The 11,573-nt window shown below is 42.0% G+C and overlaps 1 protein-coding gene across 2 annotated transcripts; it reads left to right on the forward strand.

The window, feature by feature from the left end:
- Positions 1-647: 647 nt before the first annotated feature.
- Positions 648-8,266, forward strand: ankrd33aa (ankyrin repeat domain 33Aa). Of its 2 annotated transcripts, none has more exons than XM_036137715.1 (5): positions 648-1,071; positions 3,537-3,855; positions 3,942-4,071; positions 4,158-4,298; positions 6,003-8,266. In XM_036137715.1, the coding sequence occupies exons 2-5, from the start codon at positions 3,598-3,600 to the stop codon at positions 6,824-6,826; spliced, it is 1,353 nt and encodes a 450-aa protein (XP_035993608.1). In that variant the 5' UTR covers positions 648-1,071; positions 3,537-3,597; the 3' UTR covers positions 6,827-8,266. The 2 variants fall into 2 exon arrangements, with proteins under 2 accessions (XP_035993608.1, XP_012722006.3); XM_012866552.3 differs by having other exon boundaries at positions 3,571-3,855.
- Positions 8,267-11,573: the final 3,307 nt, after the last annotated feature.

The raw sequence follows: 11,573 nt of genomic DNA on the forward strand, positions 1-11,573 counted from the left end.
AGCTTCTCTCCAATGGAGACAAGGTGTTGCATAACAGCCTACAACTAAGTTTGGCCTTGTATCTTTTAAATATGAGGGTTAATATTTTTAATGTGACTTGTGAGGCAAAGGTCATCTATGTTGGGAATATACCTGTTAATGCAAAACGTCTCTCCTCATACGGGACGAAAGCCACAGAAACACAAAGACTGTTGATAGCACACATAGAAAGAGTAAATTTCAAAATGTGAGTTCACGTGCATTAATGGCTTAAAAAGGAAGTGTGTAACGAATAGGAAACTCCAACGGTTTAAGTGAAAAATATGTAGAGAAGCCGTCCTCGCATCACGTAAGGATCTGGACTCTGCAGTGTGCACACAGACTGCATCCGTCTTGCTATGGGAGCAATTACCACTGAGGCCCTCTGGCTGAGTAACAGTCAGGAGAGTTTTTGTTGTCGCAGCAAATGGATTTTCATCAGAAAACAGAAGCCAGATTCTTTCTCCCGTTACAACGAACAAACCTGTATTATTCTGGTAGGTGGGGGGGGGGTCTTCAGCCGTGTTTTTTTGCAGACACATAGCCTTAGTGATTCAGTCACAACACTTCTTTCTTTTTTTTCTTTTTTTTTCTTTTTTTTTGGGCAGCAAGCAAGGTTTTCTGTCACACAACAGACGGGCAGCTCAGAGCTGTGGACAGGCAGAGTCTGCGAGGGAGCCAAGAAGATGAGAGAAAGAGCAGAATAACTCAACAAACTGAGAGCAGAGGGGAGCAAGGTTGGCTTCTGTCTGTTTCTTTCTCTTAATCCGTAAATCTTCTATAATCAGGATGAGAGGGAGAGAGCACGTTGCCTGACTTAGGGCAGCAGAGTCTATGTTGGGACCGGGCTGGTGAGGCAACCTAAGTGGCCGGCAGGAGAAAAATGGAGGGAGGAGGCTGAAGCGGAGCTCAGGTTGGGGAACCTCACCGTAACCGGTCGATGCTGTGCACAAGCGGCAAGAGCAGAGAGAAGATGGTTTGACCACCATGAGGACAAAATAAAACCTTCACCAAGGAGCAGAAGAGGACTGAGCCATGGCGGGATTCTTTTGGGTGAGATCTCAAAGTTTTACTGAAGTTTCGATTTTCGCTTGGTCTAGGCAGCATTTTGCATTGGAAGAGCCACAGAGAGCGTTCGTATTTACAATGCGGGAGAAGGAGACAGGTGAGCTTTTGTTGCTCAGCGGGAAGTTCAGGCCACAGAGGAAGAGTTAAAGAAGGATGGGGATTTTTTTTATCTCCAACCTTCTGGACATAAACTGTTGAAATAAAAGCACGTCCTTGTGAGATTTTACGGACACTGAGAAGTTCTACCTAGAGTCTAGAGTCGAGGCCAGAGATGCTCTTCTTAACGCCAGCGGAGGAAATCTCTATCCTGCACAAAAGTCAGACAGACGAGTCAAAACTTTCATTCATTCGTTTGAAAAAAAAATGCCTGCTGTGTTTTCAAGTTTATCAATGAAGCACTGAGTCAGCAAGACTTTGCATGTCTTTACTTTCCATCAGAATACTCAACTGCCTTCATCGAATGCTTGTGATGTGTGTCGTTTCAGGTAGAAAACCGATGACTTGTGCAAATGAAATCAAGAATTCTCATGTCTTGTTCTGCAGAGCTGTGTGACTCTGTTAAGGAACGATGACAGATGCTGTCTCTGAACTGGCCCCCCCATTGCTTCCAGCCCCATATGGCCTTTTTTCATCCCAGTCCACCCTTTCCCGCTATGCCTTCATTCACATCGTTTTCACACATGAATTTCCTCGGGTCCACATTATTCCCTCCATTCTTGCTTCTGCTGTCGTGTTTAAGCTCAGAACTCTCTGGATCTGTACTTTGACTGGCAGGGTCCTCCTAAACTCATCAACCCCTGGGCTTGTTTACATTCAGGAAGAAATGCTTTTCATTCCCATTGCGTGGAAAATAGACAGGCACATTAGACTATATTTGGTGTAAATCAGAGCCTTACAGATCAGCCGCTGTGACAGGAGGGCTAAAGTGAGGTAAAGCTCCTCATCCTCTTTAGCCATCATATCTTCGGGTCAACAGATCTATTTAACATAGTAGGTGTGAGCCTTGCGGTGTGGGGCGCCTATTCTGGGCACAAGAGCAAATCAACACCAAATACCAGGATGCAGCGAGCAGAATGAATATTACTATTACACGATGCAGTTTGTATGGAGGCTGCAACACATTTCACATTACCTGAGATGTTCAGAAACTGCTGGCTCCTTTAAATTGGGACTAAAATTTGGTTTACTGCTCTCTATTATGTCTAACCATCCTGTTTATTGTCATTTGCATGTAAATACTTCGTCCTTTTAATGATGTAGTAGTAGTGTTGTAGTTTTACTGTCGTTCCTCTTGATTTATTTAATATTTTTTTATAGTTATTGCCTCTGTCACTGGTTCCTAATATGGCATCACATTTTTTTCTTTGGTATCACAGGGACCGATGTGTAAAAGGCCTTATAATTATAATCTCACCCAATCCTACTTTTAGGTTGCATACATATTACTTTAGCAGCCATTACATAATAGATGAAGACACAAAATCCCACATTAACAAATAATTTACTAGACATACCTGGCAGGTGTGACACTTATTGCCACCACTGCCAACTGTATAAAATAAATGTAATTGAAGCTTTTGTCTCATTTATCCTTTGACCAAAGATAGTAAGAGATTTCAGGTCACACTACAGAACTTCCTGTCATGTCTATAAGTGAATTTCTGCTGCAGGAACCTTTTCAGGAATCCTCCCCTCTGTTTCCACTGCAGGAATCAGGGTCAAATTAGAGAAAACAAAGATAGAAATCAGTCCAAAAACAGCCCTGCCAGGGAGGAAGGACGTTTTGATGGACTAAAGTTGGAGCTTCGTAGAGGGAGGATGCTAAGAATTTCATATTGGTTAAATTTCCTCTGCTGGTCATGTGTTCTGTTAGCTTTAACTGACATAATAAGAGTTTTGTTTGCAAACACAGGATTTAACCCGCTTAACGAACATCTGTGTTTTGCATTTGCATTAAGATACATTGATTAAAAAAATAAATACCACAACCATAGATAACATGTTTATTTAAAGCAACCATCAATTTCCACTTTCTGGGGAATAAATATAAAGTGATGTGGAGACCCATTTCTCCTAAACACTCCCCAGAATGGATAAGACATGTGAACATGCTAATTAAGGGATTTGGCAGGCTACTTGCCCAAACCTGTCCATATCTAAAAGTCAGAAAGACAGCCACAAAGCGAAGACGGGTTAAAAAGTTTAAATCAACTAGGACTGTGAAAAAGAAGCCAAATTAATCACAAACAGAGAGCATAAGAGAGCAGGATAATAACAACCTGTAAGTGAAACCCCAGATATTCTGCTACAGCTCTAAGAGAAAAACATCATTTAGGACTTCTTGCATGCCCTCTTCCTTTTTGTTAGATTGCTCATGTTTGATAAATGTTGTGTTTTTGTTTTAATGTAGTAAAAAAAAAGAAGAAGCTTATATAGACTTTTCTTTTAAGGTATGTGTGGTCTGTCCTGGCCCCTGACCCCCAGGTGTGAACCCCGACTGAAGGGGCCACGATGGCGGCTGCGTCCGATGACCCACACCTGGGTCCTGGCCCGTCGGATGACGAAGAGATCCTCCTCGATGATTCTGACTCGGGGAGCGTGCTCTCTGACGACTCGGTGCTCCCCGAGTACAACCGAGAAACGATCTATAAGGAGCCAGCTAAAACGCTGTACGAGGCCTGCGCAAGGAACGATCCCACATCCCTGCGCAGCATACTGGAGAGAGGGGTCACCAAGGAGGAGGCTATGGAGTTAGACATCAATGGCAGGGTGAATAAATGAGCAAATGTACTACTTTTGCAATGATATGTCAAAAGATAAATGTTTTATTCATCTTTTTTTTTGTCCTGCACCAGAACGGACTGATGCTGGCTGTGTCCAGAGGTTTTATAGACATCGTCACGCTCCTGCACAGATGTCCACTGATAGACATCAACCATCAAGACAACGATGGCAACACTGCCCTCATGATCGCCGCACAGGCCGGTACGTGTAAAATTCCCAAAACACCCGACTCTAACCCACGTCACCGGAGGGGACAAACACAATCGTCCTTTTGTCTCTCCTCGTAGGATTCATCACCATCCTCAACTACATCCTGAACTATTATTCTGGCGTGGAGACTGAGATCAGAGACCCCCGCGGCTTCACAGCCCTCATCAAGGCAGGTCTACAGGGCCGGGAGGAATGTGTGTCTGCCCTGCTGATGCACGGTAAGTTTAAAAATGTGATCAATTCAGACTGTGACCGCGAGCAACGCCTGAACTGGATGAGCAGAAAGTCCAAATTGACTTTAATTAAGCAGGCTGAATAAAAACAAAGAAATCTTCTCGCTATAATCGATAGGAGAGTCAAAATACGCACTCTATGATAAAAGACAGCTAAATTTTTAATTCTATATTTAATGGGACACATAGGTTGAACAAGTTTATCTGATCTGGGACCTAACAGCACCCTTTCTAGGCTGCAGGGATTAGATCAGTCTGATCTGTACAGACACATTTAGGATAGGACAGTAATACATTTCCATCCGCATTCTATTTTAAAATAAATACATTAATTAGAAGTTTTGCATGGGGAATAGTAATCCAAAAACTTCCTTTAAATTATAAAAAATGCACAGCAAATCCCGGACATTTTTGATCCCCCATCGTTCATGTGGAGGCTTGTTCCGGTTTTAAAAATAAGCTTAGGACTGTCTTCATGTATGATATTAAGATAAATTAACCATATGGTGGAGCTCGGATGAACTTTAGTAATGTAGATTGTTGCTTTTGTGTGCAATTTCTTGCAAAAGTATTTATCCTCTTGGACTTTTTTGCTTTTTTTCACCACAAACCTGAAGGCATTTTGTTGGTATTTATGATGACAGGCCAATGCAAAGCAACAAAGTGGACCAAAAATAGTTTAACTTTTTTTTTCTCAAGTGAAAATTTGAAAAGTGTGGCGTGCCATTCTGTTTTTATTTTTTTCCCCTTCAGTAAAATCCAGTGCAGCTATTTACCTTCAGAAGTCACATAACTGATCAGTAGAGATCATCTGTGTGATTGATGATATCGTCATGTCATTATGTGAAGGCCTCAGAGGGTTGTTAGAGAACATTAGTGGAAAAAAACAGTTTCATGAAGACCACACAGAAAGTTGTTTAAAAGCAGGTTTGGGATATAAAACAATATCCAAAGCTTCTAGCATTTTTAATGCATTGTTCAATGCATCCTCCAAAAATAGAAAAAAGCAGGACACAACTCCAAAATAATTCCAGTTTTAAGTTTGCAACAAAAAGCCACGGAGGGAACACTGCAAACATGCAGAAGACTGTGCTCTGTCAAAAAATTTTACCCTGAACACACCACGGTGAAACAAGGTGGCCCAAAGAAAAGCTTCAAACATGCAGCCAGAGCGATATTGGAATGGTTTTGGATCAAAGTCAGCGCTCACAGAAGCTCTCAATTTAATCCGACTGAGCTGAAGCTATTCTGGGAGGAAGAGAAGGCAAAAATTTCAGACTGTAGATGGGCAGAGCCTGCAGAGAAGTAGCCTTTATATGTTTTGCATCAGTAATTACACCAAAAGGTGGCTAATTATTAGCTCAAGGGGGACTGAATACAAACGGAAACTGCACCTTTCAGGGTTTTTCGTTTAAAAAAAAACACGCAAAATCATGTATCATTTTTCTTCTGCTTCACATTTATGCACTACTTTACTTTTGTGTATCACAAAGTGTTTTTATAAAGTGAAAAAAGTGGGCGTAGATGCCTCTGTATCTGAAGTTTACAACAGCCTGCACGTCAAAACCAACCACATGGTGGTGTTGTTACACTGATAAAAGCTGTCTAGTTTTAATGCATCCTCTAGACCCGTTTTCATGTTTTTTTTCCAACACCTTTCCCATGTTTTCCATCCTTTTCGCTGTACAGGTGCAGACATGCACGCTGTGGACCTGGTCCAAGGCAGAGGTCTTAAGGACTGGGTCCTTCGGACTGGACGCTTTGAGACCCTGAACAGGATACGCCGCCTGCAGGCTCACTCAGTTGCCGAGCAGTTCTGTGAAAGGTACAAGCCTGAGTGGCCTGAACTGAAGCAACTGGTAGAAAAGGCCACTGCCCCCAAAACCACCAGTCAGAAGCTGAGGCAGCGCTTGAAAGACAGCCTCACCTTCAGCTTCCCACACGACCCCCAAGACAACGGGGTCATGGACCACATGGTTCGGATAACCACGGGCATTCACAGCCCCCTGGTTGCCACCGGCACCCGGCCGCTCTGTCCCACCAGTCCCCCTGAGATCGGCAAGAGAAGGTTCGCCGTGCCGGAGCTGCTTGAAAAGCACAGCAGTAAGGAGCTGGAGGAGAGCACCGTGTCGCACAGGAACGGATCCATCGCCTCGGCGACTCCGACGGTTCTGTCCGCCACCTCTGTTTCTCTGACATCCTGCTGCCAGGAGGCAGAGCGCAGGGAGAGCGTGGTGTCAGGCAGCGTGAGAAGCTTCATCCCCCGCAGCATGGCACACAGGAACAGCATATTCCCCTCGGGCTGCATTCCTAAGATTGAAGTGACAAAGTCTGGGGAGCCCACACCAAAAAAGGAGAAAAAGAAGAAGAGGCAGAAGGGTTACCTGGAGCCGCCCGTCTGGAAGTACAAGGAGGCCAAGGAGGAGAAAAAGAGAGAGAAGAAGAGACAAGAACAGGAAAAAGAGCATGAGAAGAAATCCAAGGGGTCCAAAAAGTCCTCCAGCAAACGTTGAGTCAGGCAGATAAAATTTCACTGTGATGTGGCCATGCAGGAAATAAATAAAACAGTGGGATAACACTGACTCGGATTTCTGTAACATGACAGAAAGTCACTGCGAAACACCTCTCAGAGGGAGCATCTGACAAAACTCAGGAACGGATCCGAACTTTGGCTCCGAATGAAACTGGGACCCACTAGATATGTTTAGGGGTCGTACAAGCCTTCGTTTGGTGAAAAGCTTTATGGTATCCGAATGCAATACAAACAGCCTATAGCCTGTACTGTAAAACAGACGTATACAATCAAATGCCTTCAGAGAAAATGAATTAGTGTCACAGTTATCTAACCATTGTGTCAAGAGGACCAGAAGAGACCAAAATTATTCTTTACTGTCCCCATTTTCATTTTCCTTTGTCGTTCCTAAACTTTATGCCAATCAGACACAAAATCACGACCCCTGGCAGCTTAAGTGAACTGATTATCTTTCCGTCACGGTACCTGTTACTGGTTGGGAAATATTAGCCGAGAAGATTTTTTTTTTTTTCCAGGTCGCCGATGTCATAGAAACGTGGAAAATGGACCAGAATTAGAATCTGGGTGACTTTGACAAGGGCCAAATGGTGGTAGCTGGATTAGAGCGTCCCCAAAAAGGCAGCTCTTGAGATGTGTTACCGATCTGCAGCCACATGGGCTGGCCCATGTGGTCTGATCCAACAGACGACCTACTGTAGCTCACATTGTAGATGTTAATGCTGGTTCTGATAGAAAAGTGTCAGAATACAGAGTAAATGACAGACTGTAGAGTTTGGGGCTGCTTAGTATGGAGTCAGACCTGTCGGACCCCATGATGTCTACCATCAAAGATGATCATGTGAGCACAAGAAGTGGACCTCAGAGGAAAAGAGGAAGACAACATGTTCTTTTCCACCATGTAGATGCCTGGGTGCATGTGTGTGCTGCCTACCTGAGGAGCGCATGGAACCAGGATGCACTATGGGAGGAAGGCCAGTGAGTGGAGGCTGTGTGATGGTTTGGCCAATGTTCTGCTGGGGAACCTTGGATCCTGACGTCCATGAGGATGTCACTTTGACACCTTTTCCCAACAAGCTTGAGGTGCTGAACCTTAGAGATGTACTGGAGAAAAAAAGACCAATCCTTGTTGGGCAGAACGGATCTGCAGGGTACCACAGCACAGCTTTGTGAGTCTGGAGGAGTTCATGCCTCGATGAGCTGTATTGGCTGCCAAAGGGGGATCAGCACAACACTCAGCAGGTGACCATATTGTTACGCCTGAACGGTGTTTACTCCCTGATTTTCCCCTCTGCAGCATGTAGCATCTGCCAGATGCCTTTATAGTGTTTTCACTTGTTTCTGATGCTCCAGAAACAAAATCACAACAGAAAGGTTTAAAGCTGAAAAGTCGTATCTCTGCACGTTTGGCTTGTGGCGAAAAAGGGACTTACATACTTACTTACTTACTTACTTACATCTGCAACAGTTTATTTGTGTTTTCTTAGGCACAGTGAGGAGAACAACAGAACTTTTGAGTGCAAAATTACTTTTTGACTAAAACAAAAACCAAAGAAGGACCTTCTGTCATTCAATGGAACTACGAGAGGAACTACCTGTACCAAATGTTACTCAGGGCTATTGATTTATGGGCATTTCAAAATCAGATTGTTTCTTGGAATATAGCTTACACTGAAAAAGGGTTAATATTCTATGTTTGTATCCAGTTTGCTACCTAAAACAACACAATTATTAATGCACTGTAATGCAGTTACAGCAGACTATATTTATCTGTAACACATAAATCTGTTTAGGCAGTATCTTCTTTGAAACCAGACATTTTGGAGCTCTCGGGTTTTTGCAAGTGTAAGGTGTGTTTGTATGAAAGCTTGTAATAAAGGTACTTGATATTTGTTACAGTGAGTACAGTTTTTTGTGGCTTCATGTTTTAGGTTGCACAGGCATATTAAAATATGTTCAATCACAGTCATTTCCATAAACCGCTTAGCCTCCCAATTTATCAAACAAAATCGGCCTGAAGGAAAGATTATTGACCTTTCTATTGAATTATCTGTGTTGCACTTTTAAAGAAAGATCAGCAAATTTCTGTATATTTCTCAGGATACAGATTTATTCAGAGTCAAACCATGATAAATACTTAAACTGAAGAAAATATTCTTAATCAACAAGATCTAATCGTCAAGAAATCAGGAATTAATCAAACTACTATTTGACTGCTAAAGATTAATTTAGCAAAAAACACACAAATGACAAATATTAATGCTAACCAGCTAAGACAAACAATACAAACTTCACTGCAGATTAGTAACTAACAGGCAAAGGTTTTAAAATAAGTGCATAAAAGTGTAAGATGTTCATAAAATTGATTCAAATCTAAAATTTATTAAGAGCTTATGAGATGAAAGGGAAAAAGAAAGTATGAAAACTTTGTCAGTGTCTCAGAAGCTTTGATAAAAGAGAGACAGAGCCGAGGTTCAGAACTGGCCTTCATCCGCCATCTTCCAGCTCTACATTCTCCAACAACAGAACCGAAAAGGAGCACCGTACTCTGATGTCGCTGTTCTGCCATTTCTTTCAAAATCTTACAGGAATGTTTGACAAAAACGGGCAAACATACGACGGCAAAACAAAACAAAAACATATTTACAGCACCCGGATCTGAAATGGTTGATCGGTCCTCCTCGGCCAGTCCTGGTTGAAGGAACCCGGCGGTTGTTTTTGTGTCCCCCGCGGCAAAGCGCTGCAGAGGCGTCAATTCGTGGAGAGGAGATGCCAAGAGGGGCTGGTCAGCCAATCAGAAATTGAGTTGGAGTAACACAAGAGCTACATTTCATTTGACAATCAGATTGACTTTTTTTTCCCTAAAACTCCCTCTTTGGACTCAGAGAGATATCTCAAAGTTGTCAATAAGCTATCACTTTAGCCATAAAATCTCATGACTGAGGCGGTTTCCACATTCAGCCATTTCATTAAATAAAAGGCAGATTCACGATCAACTTCTGACACCATCAGCAATTCGTATTGAAAGTAACATTTTTTTTGCACTGATATGCAATGGCAGGCATTGACGCAAAACCTACTGATCATTACAACACAGCACGGTCACATGGTTCCCATATTTTTGAAATGCAGAGCATTTTCCCTGCAGGAATAGGACGCTGTGTTAAATGGACATACGGCTCTACGGGGACATTTTGAAGGAACCCGGAGGAAACGCTGTTCCTGAAGGTAAAAGGTTAAATCGGAGAAAGCCAGGCTTCACTACAGCGCTAACAACATAATCAAACAACATTAGAACAATATTTAGTCAAAACTAGAAATAGGATCTTTTTTTCTGCTGTACATGAGGCTGATTAGTCTGATAACCTTATTTCCTCTTTTAAAATAACGACACTTTGAGCTTCTTAAGACTCTGCAGTGGCATGGAGTGGCTTTTGAACCCTGGCTGCCAGTAATCTGTTAATCCACACAGGATTATCATTACACAACAATCACCTTTTATCAGTGATAAAATTAGATCAATCAAGGCAAGCTCCTACGTGTTTAAGCTCATATTTAAGTTGTTGTGATTAAATGAAGCTGTATTTCATCACAAAGCTTCTAATGTGAGTGGCAGATAGAAAAACAGAAGCAAAATTTGGGGTTTTTTTCTGGCATTGTGTAAAACAATGTCTTTTTTTTTTATTTTCAGCGCTGTAGCTCACTTCCTCTCATAAGAGGGGAACCTGATGACCTTTGGTCAGCCCTAAAATAAATCCCTTCAGAAGGCAACACATTGTAATTTAAGCATTTCTTCACTGGGCTACATTTCAAACCCACTTATGAAACTAAGATGGGCTTGAATTTCGCCAAGATTTTCACCTTGGTGAAAAAGGCATGTGAGGATATAAACAAATTGCCTAAGTATTGCCAAATCCAAACAGACTTTCTCTCTTTGCGTTGAATAACTGAAAGGACTCCCAAGTTATTTTATTTACCCCAAGGAATGGTGCAACAAATGGAAGCTGTCAAGATTGCGCTGCTCTTCAAATTACAGAGATTAATGTCTTAAGAAAAATAGGTCCCAAAAGTGCAAAGAACAATTTGCTCTTTTTGCAACTTGACAGCTGATGTGAGAGCTTCCAGCTGGTGTCTGCAGCCCTAGGCCAAACTGGAGAGATAACAGAGCCTGTGAACAGGGAGGGGAGTTTATATTACAGACATGAAGACATCTGTATGAGGCCTTCCTGAATAAAAATGTCCCACAGTGGGCTCTCTTTGGCATCTGTTTCTCATGGATCTACGTTAGCTGCCACAATCGCTGAACACACTCACAGATGTACGTCCAATGTCTTTCCAAAGTACTGCATGAAAAATATGTATTGCCTAACATGCATTTTTTTCCACTCTTTTGATAGCTTGTTATTTCATTAAATGAATTATTTAAAATCTACTGATGTGGAATGACGAGCATTAAATCAAAAACTCAGAAGAAGACAAGTACTGGGATTAACCAGATGTGTTTTTGTTTCACATTTACCGATCTGATACACAAGCATTCTAATATATATATATATATATATATATATATATATATATATATATATATATATATATATATATATATATATATATATATATATATTAGAGCCATAGTAATCCAGAGTTACTATGGCCGTCTTGGCTCTTCTCCTTGCTCTCCGTGCTCCACCTATCAGGCTGATCATCTCTTGCTAGGTTTGCAGCGCTGC

This window comes from Fundulus heteroclitus, chromosome 1, assembly GCF_011125445.2.
Source record: "Fundulus heteroclitus isolate FHET01 chromosome 1, MU-UCD_Fhet_4.1, whole genome shotgun sequence".
Lineage (NCBI taxonomy): Eukaryota > Metazoa > Chordata > Actinopteri > Cyprinodontiformes > Fundulidae > Fundulus > Fundulus heteroclitus.